Raw genomic sequence first — 16,195 nt, 5'->3', positions numbered from 1 at the left:
TTTCCTTAAATGAATTTTTCATTTCTCTGAATGATTCCATGTTGAAGGAAATAACATTAGAGAAGTCTCAGCTCTATGAAACTACTATTTTCTTTGCTTGTATGAATTTAGAGAAGTGCCCTCCAAAGAAGTTTTTAGATGATTAGGGGTAAAGACCTAGTAGCCACCTAGGCTAACTTCGCACACCAAGAACTCCTAAACTGTAAGTTCGATTTTGTCGATTTTTTTGGGGTACCTTTGTAGGTGATCAAAGAGCTTAAAGCTAAGGTTTCAACTTTTGGGTATTCGTGGATCTCTCTGTTGGGATCATGGAGCGCGAAGTAGTCAAATAGTGTCAATAGTACACAAATTGTTCAATCACCAACTAAAAAAGCTAAAAAATGATTGGCTATTAGTGATTGGTTATTAGTACATGTGTTTTTAGTTTTTAGGACTCTTTTAAGAGTGATAATTGAAAACATCTATGACAAAACTATTACGATTATTGAACTCCTATTTAGTTACTAGATCTCCTCTTCCCCTATTGTATCAAAAATTACATAGATAATTTTATAGGTTGATAAGATATCGTGTAAGGAATTAATAAATATTGTATTTTTTCAAAGTTTGTTGACAATTCACAACTTTGATACTTCGAGAGGGGATTATAATCCAAATCAAATTTTTCGATTGTAACAAGAGACGCGAAGCGTCGTAGTTCCTACCATATGTGTGGTGGTAGTATTGTTGTGGAGGAGGGAAGGGAAGGGTTGGCATTAAGTAATAATTAGTTAATTTGAAAAACCAAGAAATATATTTAAAGCTTTGTGTCCAAGCCAAATACGTGAGGAAATTATAACCCAGGGAAAAAGAAAACTACCAACAAACGTAGCATGTTTAAAAAGATCTCAATCTGTTTTACGCATAGAATGTAAAAAGAAATAGTTAAAGACAAAATGCTTTGAGCCGCTCTTAAGTAATTACCAGACCCACCAATGTTGGGCTACCATTACCAATGTCCATAACCAAAGTTTAATGGCAATGGCTTCGAAGAAGAAGGTTAGGGTTCTGAAGAAGGCTGATGCTTCAGATCAAAAGGCTTCGGAGCCCCCTTGTCATCAACGGAGCAGGCTGATGCTTCGGATCAAAAGGCTGCGGAGCCCCCTTGTCATCAACAGAGCAGGATGGAAACGAGAAAATATCTTTCATAACAACGGAAAAGAACAAAAATAGAAGGATGGAAATCCAATTCCGGGTCATTCCCTGGTGAACGTGATTTGCCATAATCTCTTCGATCCCCGCATGAATATGCCAACAAACAAAACCAGAAATTAAAAAATAAGATGGCTGAAGAGAGCATACTGTAGTGTTGTAGAAGGTTTTGGACCTAAAATCCTCGAGCATGTTCCTTAAAAGATTACCTTGCAGACGTTGGCATTGACTGGTGAAAAATGAAGCCGCCAGGGTGAAAAATGAAAAATGCTACTGCCCCAATGTTTTCCAATTTTTTCCAGCGGTACACTGAAGAAAAATGAATTTTCCATGGTGAAAACTTGGAAACTTTTGGAGTTTTCCATATTGATCAAATCAACATTAATTGTATTATCGCAGAAGTGTGGACAATTTTTTTTCAGTAATTTTTTGTTTTGAAAAAATGATTTTCTCCCTTTTGCTCTTTTTCAATAGAGCTAATAAGATATCAATAGATGATATTTTTTATTTTTAAAAAATATGTGTAAAATTTCAAACTTTATCATAAATTGAAGTCTTCAAAAATACTTAAATCTTATTGGTTTGGCAATCGTTTATTAGTGTTTTAATGGACTGAACGATTGCGTTAGTATTCCAGGAACTAAAAAGAACGTGAACTAAAATTGAATACGCTTTACAATTGTCTTGTGTACGAACGTATTCACAGACGTCACGTCAGCATCCATTGACTGGAAACTATATGTGGGTATGCCGTATATTTGCTCATAGTTTCCATTCATAATTTTGAATTTGAAGTTTTCTGCAATCGTATGGACTGACGTTTACATGCTTTGAATTGAAATTCGCCATCACGCCCGTGCCTTATATAAATTTCATAATTTCGTTGCCTCCTCACTCAATTCCAGATCATCTTCATTCCGAAACATTTATTTTAGGCACCATGTCTGAATCATTGCCTCTTTTAACGCCCTACAAAATGGGTCCTTTCAATTTGGCTCACAGGTTTCTCTCACAACAAGCTTTTACTGAGGATGCACAATCAAGATTGAATTTTCCCCCCTAATAAAACACTTTTCTTTCTGTTTTTCAGAGTTGTTTTGGCTCCTCTTGCCAGGCAAAGATCCTACAACACCATTCCTCAGCCGCATGCAATCCTGTACTACTCTCAGAGAACAACACGCGGGGGCTTGTTGATTACAGAGGCAACTGGGGTCTCTGATACTGCTCAAGGGTGTGTCAGCAATCCACTTACCTTCATTTCATTTTTTCTTTATTCCAATTAACATTTGAATGTTCATTGAAAAATATAGTTTTCCTTAAATGGCAGGCTTCCAGATACGCCTGGGATATGGACACAGGAGCAGGTTGAAGCCTGGAAGCCCATCGTGAAAGCTGTACACGACAAAGGGGGCATTTTCTTCTGCCAAATACTGCATGGCGGAAGATTTTCTCATGTTGGTCAGTATTTTTTGGGGGGCTTTCCACTGTTTTCTTAAATTTGGTTGATTGTGCTACGAAACGAAAAATGTATGTTTTGGGTGCAGATTATCAGCCTGATGGCCAATCTCCAATTTCCTCCACAAGCAAACCAATATCTGGAAAGATCCCTCTTCCGAATCGAAAGGATGTCGCAGACTTCTCTCCTCCTCGGCCTTTAAAAGCAGAGGAAATCCCCAATTTAGTTGCACATTTTCGAAATGCTGCCAGAAATGCAATCGATGCAGGCATGTTTTTATTCTCATCTACCTTGATTTAAAGAACAGAATGCCGATTTTTGTTGGTATAATGAGTCCTTTTATGAATAATAGGGTTCGATGGTGTTGAGATTCATGGAGCACATGGGTTTCTTATGGACCAGTTCATGAAGGACAGCGTGAATGATCGAACAGATGGCTATGGCGGAACATTGGAGAATCGTTGCAGATTTGCTCTTGAAGTTGTGGAAGGAGTTGTTGATGAAATCGGTGCAGAGCGTGTGGGAATTCGGCTTTCTCCCTTCTCAGCTTATTCTGATGCTTATGACTCGAATCCGGAGGCACTGGGTGTTTACATGGCGGAGGCTCTGAATAAATATAAGATATTGTATGCGCATTTTGTTGAGCCCAGGATTTTTAATGCGGAGAAGACGATAGTGACTGAAAAGAGCCTGAATCCAATGAGGAAAGCATTCAAGGGCACATTTTTGGCTGCAGGGGGTTATAATCGAGATGACGGCAACAAAGCTATTTCCGGTGGCAAAGCCGATCTGATTGTTTACGGCCGATTGTTTCTCGCCAATCCGGATCTGCCAAAAAGATTTGAGTTGAATGCGCCCCTCAATAAATACAACAGAGAAACATTTTATACTTCTGATCCTGTCGTTGGATACATAGATTATCCATTCCTCGAATCATCACACTGATATTGATTTGGTGATGGTACTAAAATGTGTAGTTGATTTTATGGTAGCTGTTTTGGACTTTTAGTGAGATTAGTTGGAGAATGTAACTTTTCATACTATATATTATAAACTTTTTAAAAATATATATTATTTATTATTTTGTGTCATTGTATAACTAGCAATTGCATCTAGGTATGCAATGGGTACACTAAAAAAGTATGGAAAGTCAATTAAGGAAAAATTTGGTTTATTTATTGCATTAATTTGGGTAACATACGTGATGATTAAAAAGATATTTAACAAATGATATTTGAGCAAGAAAGTTCTCAATCAAAAAGATAATTTGAAATAAATGATGTTTCTAAATTAGAAAAATAATCACACTCCATTTTCAATATGCTCTTTTTATATTTATAAGAGAGGGTGGGTAAGGATAGAAAAATAATAATAGAATGGGATTTATAAGAGATCGGATGCGTTAGGATATAGAAATAAGAAATGATGCAACATATATTATTGTTGATGGCATATTCTATAAATCTCTTAATTTGGTACAATTCAAGAAAAAATAAGAATCAAAGATAATGGTGAAAGAGGTCCTTTGCGTACTTGATTCACAATTTGGATAAACAACTTTGTTTGAAATATATTGAACAGTTTATGTGAATTTACATTATATAAAAAGTTGAAAAAAACCACACAAATCATCATTTTAATGCCTCGTGATAAACCTCCAATGGTTTTCCCATTGCATAGTTCCATGTGGCACACCTTGACAAAATTGATGGTTATTATTATAGTGTTTTTGATTAAGAAAAGCAACAATTAATGGGTGTTGACTTGAAGTACAAACAAAACACTAGAAATATCTAGACAAGCCAGATTTCACTCTATCAAAGACAAAGGTCCACAAGTGACTAATCTACAAACCATGGTCAATGCTAACAATGAAAGACTTGGGACAAGCCCCCATAATAGTTGCAGACTTAAACCAAAAACAACAACAAAAGACCAAAGTGTGGCCTTTAAAACTTCCAGCAATCACATGATCACAAGAGAAACTAAGACAATAAATCACCATAAGAAACAAGTGAACAAACTCAGGCCATTTACCCCTATCAGAATAGTAAGCAAAGAAACAGAACCAAACAAGACTATACCTCTAGCCTTGGCAAAAAAAAATGCATATCATCCAACCATAGGTCCGGACAAGGCTCCAACCTTGGAAAACGTAGTCAAAAGTCTTCCAGCCCCCCACAAACTTCCAAAACATCATACTAAGAGGAGCAAAGAGGAGGAAGACCAAGCCCCAGAGGTAAGAGAAACTCCTCCTTCCTCCACTAACAACACTACTAAAAGTAGTACAAGTATTTAGTATCTCAATAGGAGTCTCCTCTTCTTCCCACTGCCCAAATATGATCCCCACCTCAATAGGAGATTGCTCCACCTCCGTAGGAGCAACGAACTTAGAAGCTAAGAGTAAGACCTAGGTCATCTTCGTAGGATGTAACACACATCTCCACACCAAACTGTTTAGTTGCGGAGTCATCCTTTATTCACCACTTCAAGTACATCGTCCATACATGCTCTCACCAGCCAAATCTCTAAAAATTGGAAAGAGATACTCACAAAAAATGGGACAGTGCCCATTGAACACATTCACAACCAATTTTCCTCCAGGAACTAGCTACCTCCACAAGCTTTGTCCCCTCCTCAATAGGGTCCTCCACCTCAATAGGAAGTAGGAAAGTGAAAGAACAAGATAGAGGAAACCTCCACCACACATGCATCCAAGGCTATGAAATGATTGTCTTAACTAGATTTGAGTCCCAAATAGAGGAAGCATTCGCCTCAGAGCGTGAGCATCCAAAGGAATCCCCAAAGAAAAAAACACGAAGGGGCAAGAGAGTCCCCAAATGATGAACTAAAATGCCTAGCCAAGGGGGGCTATCAACAGTAAAACCCCTAAAAATGAAAATCCATCTAGGGAAAACACCCTTGTCAATAGAACTAGCACCAAGGACATGGACCACATTTCCCCTTTAGACCAGACCATTAACATCCAAGCCCTTCCAAACCCTAAGGTTCATATGCACCCCACGAGCCATACCAGGAGGCCTCAAGGGAAAGAACTGTCGATGAAGCCACCACACATATGCCCTTCGAACCAAACCCATCTGTATCCTCATCTCCAAGAAACTCCAAATACAAGAGAGCCCACCAGAGGTAGAGACAAGCAACGCACCTGGGGCAAAAGACCCCATACATCCAAAACCCAAAGTGGGGAACTAGGGTTCCGGCAAAAAATGCCTCCACCCAAGAACCCCAACCCCTTATAGAGGTCCAACCAGTGCACAACCCAACAATACCCCAAGCACCAACATGGGACCTTCCATCTCCAAACACCACCCATAAGAGCCAAACCCATCTAGAGTGTGGAGAAGAGCCATTGGAAGAAAACCATCCTTCAACAACAAACACCTACTGAATAGTAGAAAAACCACTCCATCGTGCACCAGTGAGATCCACCCTCAAAATATGACAACACCCAACAAAGCTACACGGAACCAACACAAAGAAGGCACCCCATCCATCATCCTCGTCCGCTTCAGACTCCTCGCCTCACCATTGCAAGCATATGAGCTAGAAACCCCAGCCCCTTTGTCACCCGCTCTCCCACTCATCGTTATTATTATTATAGTGTTGGGAATAAATAATGCAATAATTTTTCAGTGGGTAAAATGAGTAGATTTAAAGAACAAGATTGAATGGATTACATATTCCAAGGGAAGAATAGAATCAAATTTACTTCAAATTTTTTCGTTTGCAATCGTCTTCTATAAAAATGAATTTCATTATGTCAAAAGAGAACTTTTTTTATTGAATTGTTTATATTTTGGAATTCATGTGGATAATGTGTCATTAAGAGATGAAAAAAAAGAACTAGTAGATTTAATTTAATAAAATAATCATTGAAAACTAATCTTTATTTAAAAAAATTAAAGATCAATTTATAAAATTAATCAATGGATAAAACAAAGGAAAAGAATAATTGTCTTATTATTTTATTTTTCATAAAGATCTTCTAAAAAAAATGTTTTTCTATATTGAAATAATACAAAATTAAAATTTCAACATTTCTCAATTTAATTATGCATAATATCTTATATGAACTAAAACAATTGTCATTTAATTTTGATATAAATGAGTTTATTATTATGTAAGAAACTATATCATTATTTAACAAATGAAATTAAAATAAAATAGAGATAATTTAGATGGGTTTTATCTATTACCTATTTTCTAATAAAATATCAAATTTTATTTTAAAATTAAATGTTTTTGAGGTCCCTTCATTTACTTTTTTTAAAAAAAAATTATTATATTTGACTAAAGGAAGTATGAAAAATGGTCATGAATTCAAGATACAACATAGAAATAGGAGAACTTTTGTGAAGTGAATACAATTTCCAACTTTTCACACAAATAAGTTAGAACTCTATAATCCAATTAAAACTAGATAGGATATTGTCTCAAGCTATGTTGAAGTGCGCATTAAGTTCTTTATTAATTTAAACGATGCTTTTATAGGGGTTCTAAAGGAAACAATAAGGCCATAAATCTAATGTCATAATAAACAATGCATAAATGAAGTATCCATTCATTTTAATGCATATTTTAATTGCTTGTTTATATTTTTAAGGTTCTGTGATCAAGCACATTGTACATAGATAATGATGATGCACTTGCTCAACCCGATGTGAGTTTTTTTCTTTGGTACAAGATCTCTTTTTCTTAAAATGGCGTCTCTCTAATATTTCTTCCTTTCAAGTTCTTTTATTATTGTATTATGTACTCTAATATTGTAGAAATAATAGAGCAACATGTTCCCTATTAGGAACATCTTCATTGGAGGCTAATGAAAATGTTCCTAATTGGGAACATGTTGCTATATTATTTCTAAAATATTATGAAATGGTTGTTCGTTGAATACACTTACCATAATTACAAATTTGCAAAGATTCTTGAGCTTAATGTAGTACCTTTCAAAGTTTTAGATAGATAATTTAATTATAGCTAATCCTAATTATTCAATTTTATGTAGTTGGAGATTCATTAACTATGGTCCTTAAACTTCAAGCTAAAAAATCACTTCACACAACTCATATTCAAGAACTTGGTGCTCTTCGCATGCATTTACAATTTGAGGTAACCTTATTGTCATTATTGGTTATTTAAATGATCTAATACCATTATTTTGATGGCTATTTTATTATTTTTTAGATAATATGATGTTTTCATTTCAATGGATAATATGAATAATAGAAGGAAAAAAGAATGGGTTTTTGGCTATGTGATTCTTGATGTTCTTAGCTCAATATTTATTTTATTTTATTTTAATGAAAATATAAGTAGTATTAACTATAATTTTAAATTTAATGTTGAATTTTTCATCAGATCATTATTAGATATTTTTTATGTGCTACATTCTATCTTAAATAGAATTCATGGAATAATTTATTTGAAATAATTAGCACTATTGTAATGTTAGGATTAACAAAACAAAAACAACAATTACTCAATACCGCTAGAGGAGCTACTAGATCATCATACATTATAAGATCTCTAACCCTAGGCCATTTTATACAAAAAAAAATTTCCCCTCAAACCCTCATGAATAAATCTAGAGGGAACCACACGAAATGAATTAAGAAAAAAAATCAACCTCTAAATTAGGACCACATAACACATAAAAGGCATTCATCTACTTAAATGTCAATACAATATCCCTTTTAAGACTTTACATATTAGATCTCATATTACAATAATGTTATTTCATTATAAATGGAAAATGAAATAGGAAATTCCAAAGGATCTCCAGGCTATGCTACTAGTGAGTATAGTGTTAAATATTCTCAAACAAAGGAAACCGCCCGTAATTGGAGTTGGGTAATGTGAACAGGTAAAATTTGGATATATAAATTTTAAATTTTATTACTAAGTACAATAGAACTCCATCACTAACAGATTTCTTTTACATTCATATTATTTTTATCAGCAATTGATGTGTATGACATTCAATGATATATATTTTTTATTTGTTCGGAGCACATTTAGGGAGAATTGGACCACTTATTCTAATAAAAGTACAAGATCAACTAACTTTCTCTATGGAACTACAAAATGAACACATTTTCTATCGTATTATATTATAGAAGCACTAGTCTCAAATTTTCTCTAAATTAGGCAAAAAATTTGTACATCGAACAAAATAGTCATATGCATTCATCTATTCTTATAAATTAAATTTTTTAGACTTTTTAGAATATAGCCTTTTTAGGTTGGTGGAAGATAGATAAATTATTGATATTAAGGTTACTTCACAATTTTATAATGTAATTTGTCTTCGTTTTTTAAGATATTAAGTTAAAATATAGATAATTAACATCACTCAAAATTTCTAAATTTTAGTTTTTAAACATAAGAAAGTCAACAATGTACAAAAAAGAAGCCCTTTTGACGAATTAAAATCTAAATGAACCCTAATTTTACAAATCAATAAAAGATTCTTCACTATACCTCTTGTACTCTTAGATCGATTGTTAATATAACTATCGTAATTAGCCCATAGGCTACTTTAATGTGAGAATCACACAACATAATTATTAAATTTTAAAATTTTGGGAACAGTGTTCCATATTCATAATTTTCGGCAAGGTTTGAGGATTCGGTTAAATTTTATTTCTCCTTAAAAATCTCTAAAATATTGCACTCTACAATTTAACCTTCAATTAGAACTAGGAGTGTTTTCATGATTTTTAAGTCTTGAATGGTATTAAACAACTAATTTAATTTCTAAATTGAACCTTCTTTTGTAATCAATTTTCTCTATGCTTATACTGATAAATTATTAGTATTTTGTAGGTTTTTAAAAAAAAATTATATAATAATTTGATTGAAGTTATTAAAAGAAAATTGAGAATTTATGACAATTTGTATATTCATGATTGGAAATATTGCTCATTGTACTCTTGGTAAATTTTTTAAAGAAAATCTAACTTTTGAAGCATTATTTGTCATAACTTAACTATTACAATTTGACAAAAGTCATACTTCAAATAATGTTTAGATTTTAATATTAAAATAAACAATTATTATGCGAAGTTTTTTGTTGTGTCTATATTATTAAAATTTAACGATATTGATAATGTGTACATTTCAAAATACTATATTACTTTCATTAATTATTTTGATTTTCTTCTTAATATTATTTGTTTTCTATCCTATATTTTATTTATTGTTTACAAAATCAAAAAATAATAATTACTTTCTATTCCTATTCCAATTTACTGCAAGGCAAGTACATGCCACTAGGTGGAACTTATTCTTCTATGCTGTTCGATTTAGGTGGGAAATAGAAACAAATTGAATCTCTGATGGCTCTCTAATTGAAATTCTCTATGGTGAACTTAATTTTTTTTAACTTAATTTCATTTATGGTTAACTAGATGGCCCTTGTGTTGGGCTTAATGGCGTTCTTTAACAGGCTCCTATTGTGCACTATGAATGGCTTGCGAACAACTTCTCTTCTCCTCAAAATAAACCACCAACTGCACATTATGTGTTCTAGTTATCATTGTTTGTTGAATTCTTAAAGTTGAAAGCAATACAAAATATTTTTTAATAAAATTGTCAATACCATATTAGTAGAAATAAATAAATAAATTTTACGTTCTAGTAACGATGGAGTCATACTACAGATGTAGTCATATTCTTTGTGGACTTACCAGTTTATAAATAGTTTTGCATTGTTACTTGAGGTTTCAGCTAGAAGTAGTGATTGTAGGTCAATCTTTTCCATTGTCATTCATTAATTCTACACAACTTCAACCATGCATTTGAAAACCAAATGAGCATTAAAAACAATTTAATTAGAAACTATGAGCTATCTTTTACAATTTTCAAAACGCAATGTTTAATTTTTCTAGAAAAGAATTATTTAAATTAAAATCCTATCATAATCCTATAGTAAAAAAATGACAAAAGCATTTTAGTTGGGGTGCACATGTCTTTAATACTTGAAGAGAAAGTTTGTGAACTTAAATCACTCATTTGATATATTATCTAAACTTGTGCAAGTTGAAAAATATAATGTAGAAGTTCAAATTATAATCCCGTGAATGAAATATAATTACAACCCTAGAACAATATAAAGTTAAGAATGCTCATTTTTTGTGGTGTTTTTTTCAAATTTGTGAAAATACATATAAAAAATTTCCAACTATGTTTGTTCATGTTGAGCAATACAATGTGTAGTCCAACCTACAATTTCATATGCACAATGAGATCATACTACAACCCTACAACAATGGATAGTTAGAGAAATGTGTTTTCCTTTTTATGTCTAAAATCAAAAGTATTACATCCAGCTATTTATTTGAATTACCTCGGATAAGGAGAAAAAAATATCATTCAAAAATGAGTTTTGTAAAAATATTAAATTTGAAAATGTGAAAGTTTAAATTAATTATTTCAGCTTGTCAAACATAGAATTATAAGAAAATATAACAAATAAAATCAGCACTACATTACTTGATTTTGAAAAATATCTTGTATTAATTTAGAATATTTTTAAATTATATTAATTTAATCATTGTTATATTTTATTTATGAATTAATTAAGAATCGTTATGTTTTATTTTTAGTGTTTTCTTCTATTTATTTTTATTTGAGGCACTGTAAAGTTTTCAATAGTAATTTAAATGTAATATCAATACTAATAATAAATAATATTTGTTTATGGCAATGTACTTATATTTTAATTTTTTTAATTTTACTTTTTTTAATAAAAATATTTAAATATCAATATATTTATTTCATCACTATCTATATTTTTATCATAATTATTTAATTTGTTCACAAGTGTTGTAATCTGATTAAACATGTTAGTTTTATTTTTTTGCCATAATTTTTTAAACTTTTGAAATATTATTATAGTTAATTATATGTACATTGATTTTTTCAGTTTGTAATTTATGATAAAAATTATTTTAATTTTTTGAAAGTATCAAATGTCAAATTTTGTTTTCTATTTAAAATACCACTGAATTTTTTTTTAAACTAACTTACATTAGTTTTACTGTATTTCGATATAATACAATTTAATCTTTAATATCTATATTTTAATAATATGTATTCAAATTATTTATTACATTGTTTAGGATAAGTTTTTTGGAGCAAAGTTGAACTTGCCATTGGATGTGATTGTTGCAACGTGGCAATTTAGTGCAGCTGCGTTGTGGAGGAGATCCACTCCTCCACGCGGTTTGCATTTCTTTCTCTTTTAATTCCTGTTTCCTTTTGAGCATTTATTTTTGCACTTTTCTTGTCCTATGGAGACAATTTCTGATAGTTTTTCTATTTCTCCTTCTAACCCTACGATAATGGATATTCCATCTCCTGCTCTAAGTATTCGTCAATTGCATCTCCAGTTGTTACCCCAACCCCTAAAGTTATTGACCCTCTCCCTGCATCTGCCTCCCAACCACTTAGGAAATCATTTGCAAAAAAGGTGGCTCCGGCTAACAATGGAGTCTCCTCTGATGCACAGTTTCTTTAGATGGTTAGAGGGAAGAGATCAAGCAAAGAAGGTAAGGGTTCTTCCTTTTCCTTAAATGAATTTTTCATTTCTCTGAATGATTCCATGTTGAAGGAAATAACATTAGAGAAGTCTCAGCTCTATGAAACTACTATTTTCTTTGCTTGTATGAATTTAGAGAAGTGCCCTCCAAAGAAGTTTTTAGATGATTAGGGGTAAAGACCTAGTAGCCACCTAGGCTAACTTCGCACACCAAGAACTCCTAAACTGTAAGTTCGATTTTGTCGATTTTTTTGGGGTACCTTTGTAGGTGATCAAAGAGCTTAAAGCTAAGGTTTCAACTTTTGGGTATTCGTGGATCTCTCTGTTGGGATCATGGAGCGCGAAGTAGTCAAATAGTGTCAATAGTACACAAATTGTTCAATCACCAACTAAAAAAGCTAAAAAATGATTGGCTATTAGTGATTGGTTATTAGTACATGTGTTTTTAGTTTTTAGGACTCTTTTAAGAGTGATAATTGAAAACATCTATGACAAAACTATTACGATTATTGAACTCCTATTTAGTTACTAGATCTCCTCTTCCCCTATTGTATCAAAAATTACATAGATAATTTTATAGGTTGATAAGATATCGTGTAAGGAATTAATAAATATTGTATTTTTTCAAAGTTTGTTGACAATTCACAACTTTGATACTTCGAGAGGGGATTATAATCCAAATCAAATTTTTCGATTGTAACAAGAGACGCGAAGCGTCGTAGTTCCTACCATATGTGTGGTGGTAGTATTGTTGTGGAGGAGGGAAGGGAAGGGTTGGCATTAAGTAATAATTAGTTAATTTGAAAAACCAAGAAATATATTTAAAGCTTTGTGTCCAAGCCAAATACGTGAGGAAATTATAACCCAGGGAAAAAGAAAACTACCAACAAACGTAGCATGTTTAAAAAGATCTCAATCTGTTTTACGCATAGAATGTAAAAAGAAATAGTTAAAGACAAAATGCTTTGAGCCGCTCTTAAGTAATTACCAGACCCACCAATGTTGGGCTACCATTACCAATGTCCATAACCAAAGTTTAATGGCAATGGCTTCGAAGAAGAAGGTTAGGGTTCTGAAGAAGGCTGATGCTTCAGATCAAAAGGCTTCGGAGCCCCCTTGTCATCAACGGAGCAGGCTGATGCTTCGGATCAAAAGGCTGCGGAGCCCCCTTGTCATCAACAGAGCAGGATGGAAACGAGAAAATATCTTTCATAACAACGGAAAAGAACAAAAATAGAAGGATGGAAATCCAATTCCGGGTCATTCCCTGGTGAACGTGATTTGCCATAATCTCTTCGATCCCCGCATGAATATGCCAACAAACAAAACCAGAAATTAAAAAATAAGATGGCTGAAGAGAGCATACTGTAGTGTTGTAGAAGGTTTTGGACCTAAAATCCTCGAGCATGTTCCTTAAAAGATTACCTTGCAGACGTTGGCATTGACTGGTGAAAAATGAAGCCGCCAGGGTGAAAAATGAAAAATGCTACTGCCCCAATGTTTTCCAATTTTTTCCAGCGGTACACTGAAGAAAAATGAATTTTCCATGGTGAAAACTTGGAAACTTTTGGAGTTTTCCATATTGATCAAATCAACATTAATTGTATTATCGCAGAAGTGTGGACAATTTTTTTTCAGTAATTTTTTGTTTTGAAAAAATGATTTTCTCCCTTTTGCTCTTTTTCAATAGAGCTAATAAGATATCAATAGATGATATTTTTTATTTTTAAAAAATATGTGTAAAATTTCAAACTTTATCATAAATTGAAGTCTTCAAAAATACTTAAATCTTATTGGTTTGGCAATCGTTTATTAGTGTTTTAATGGACTGAACGATTGCGTTAGTATTCCAGGAACTAAAAAGAACGTGAACTAAAATTGAATACGCTTTACAATTGTCTTGTGTACGAACGTATTCACAGACGTCACGTCAGCATCCATTGACTGGAAACTATATGTGGGTATGCCGTATATTTGCTCATAGTTTCCATTCATAATTTTGAATTTGAAGTTTTCTGCAATCGTATGGACTGACGTTTACATGCTTTGAATTGAAATTCGCCATCACGCCCGTGCCTTATATAAATTTCATAATTTCGTTGCCTCCTCACTCAATTCCAGATCATCTTCATTCCGAAACATTTATTTTAGGCACCATGTCTGAATCATTGCCTCTTTTAACGCCCTACAAAATGGGTCCTTTCAATTTGGCTCACAGGTTTCTCTCACAACAAGCTTTTACTGAGGATGCACAATCAAGATTGAATTTTCCCCCCTAATAAAACACTTTTCTTTCTGTTTTTCAGAGTTGTTTTGGCTCCTCTTGCCAGGCAAAGATCCTACAACACCATTCCTCAGCCGCATGCAATCCTGTACTACTCTCAGAGAACAACACGCGGGGGCTTGTTGATTACAGAGGCAACTGGGGTCTCTGATACTGCTCAAGGGTGTGTCAGCAATCCACTTACCTTCATTTCATTTTTTCTTTATTCCAATTAACATTTGAATGTTCATTGAAAAATATAGTTTTCCTTAAATGGCAGGCTTCCAGATACGCCTGGGATATGGACACAGGAGCAGGTTGAAGCCTGGAAGCCCATCGTGAAAGCTGTACACGACAAAGGGGGCATTTTCTTCTGCCAAATACTGCATGGCGGAAGATTTTCTCATGTTGGTCAGTATTTTTTGGGGGGCTTTCCACTGTTTTCTTAAATTTGGTTGATTGTGCTACGAAACGAAAAATGTATGTTTTGGGTGCAGATTATCAGCCTGATGGCCAATCTCCAATTTCCTCCACAAGCAAACCAATATCTGGAAAGATCCCTCTTCCGAATCGAAAGGATGTCGCAGACTTCTCTCCTCCTCGGCCTTTAAAAGCAGAGGAAATCCCCAATTTAGTTGCACATTTTCGAAATGCTGCCAGAAATGCAATCGATGCAGGCATGTTTTTATTCTCATCTACCTTGATTTAAAGAACAGAATGCCGATTTTTGTTGGTATAATGAGTCCTTTTATGAATAATAGGGTTCGATGGTGTTGAGATTCATGGAGCACATGGGTTCCTTATGGACCAGTTCATGAAGGACAGCGTGAATGATCGAACAGATGGCTATGGCGGAACATTGGAGAATCGTTGCAGATTTGCTCTTGAAGTTGTGGAAGCAGTTGTTGATGAAATCGGTGCAGAGCGTGTGGGAATTCGGCTTTCTCCCTTCTCAGCTTATTCTGATGCTTATGACTCGAATCCGGAGGCACTGGGTGTTTACATGGCGGAGGCTCTGAATAAATATAAGATATTGTATGCGCATTTTGTTGAGCCCAGGATTTTTAATGCGGAGAAGACGATAGTGACTGAAAAGAGCCTGAATCCAATGAGGAAAGCATTCAAGGGCACATTTTTGGCTGCAGGGGGTTATAATCGAGATGACGGCAACGAAGCTATTTCCGGTGGCAAAGCCGATCTGATTGTTTACGGCCGATTGTTTCTCGCCAATCCGGATCTGCCAAAAAGATTTGAGTTGAATGCGCCCCTCAATAAATACAACAGAGAAACATTTTATACTTCTGATCCTGTCGTTGGATACATAGATTATCCATTCCTCGAATCATCACACTGATATTGATTTGGTGATGGTACTAAAATGTGTAGTTGATTTTATGGTAGCTGTTTTGGACTTTTAGTGAGATTAGTTGGAGAATGTAACTTTTCATACTATATATTATAAACTTTTTAAAAATATATATTATTTATTATTTTGTGTCATTGTATAACTAGCAATTGCATCTAGGTATGCAATGGGTACACTAAAAAAGTATGGAAAGTCAATTAAGGAAAAATTTGGTTTATTTATTGCATTAATTTGGGTAACATACGTGATGATTAAAAAGATATTTAACAAATGATATTTGAGCAAGAAAGTTCTCAATCAAAAAGATAATTTGAAATAAATGATGTTTCTAAATTAGAAAAATAATCACACTCC

General features: G+C 33.5%; 1 protein-coding gene and 1 pseudogene across 2 annotated transcripts; both read left to right on the top strand.

The window, feature by feature from the left end:
• Positions 1-2,095: 2,095 nt before the first annotated feature.
• On the top strand, positions 2,096-3,714 carry LOC149572346 (putative 12-oxophytodienoate reductase 11; annotated as a pseudogene). The gene is made up of 4 exons (XR_016359089.1): positions 2,096-2,193; positions 2,282-2,422; positions 2,519-2,649; positions 2,736-3,714. The product of XR_016359089.1 is annotated as a putative 12-oxophytodienoate reductase 11 (transcript).
• Positions 3,715-14,332: 10,618 nt separating this feature from the next.
• Positions 14,333-15,975, top strand: LOC149572345 (putative 12-oxophytodienoate reductase 11). Its single transcript, XM_089811114.1, has 5 exons — positions 14,333-14,430; positions 14,519-14,659; positions 14,756-14,886; positions 14,973-15,152; positions 15,237-15,975. Exons 1-5 carry the CDS (start codon positions 14,369-14,371, stop codon positions 15,827-15,829), a joined length of 1,107 nt encoding a protein of 368 aa, XP_089667240.1. The 5' UTR covers positions 14,333-14,368; the 3' UTR covers positions 15,830-15,975.
• The last annotated feature ends 220 nt before the right edge of the window (positions 15,976-16,195 follow it).

This window comes from Cupressus sempervirens, chromosome 2 (genome assembly GCF_028749045.1).
Source record: "Cupressus sempervirens isolate cs-2001-9-10 chromosome 2, ASM2874904v1, whole genome shotgun sequence".
In the NCBI taxonomy this organism is placed as follows: domain Eukaryota; kingdom Viridiplantae; phylum Streptophyta; class Pinopsida; order Cupressales; family Cupressaceae; genus Cupressus; species Cupressus sempervirens.
Note: the sequence above shows the minus strand (reverse complement) of the source record. Positions and strands in the feature narration are given on the sequence as shown.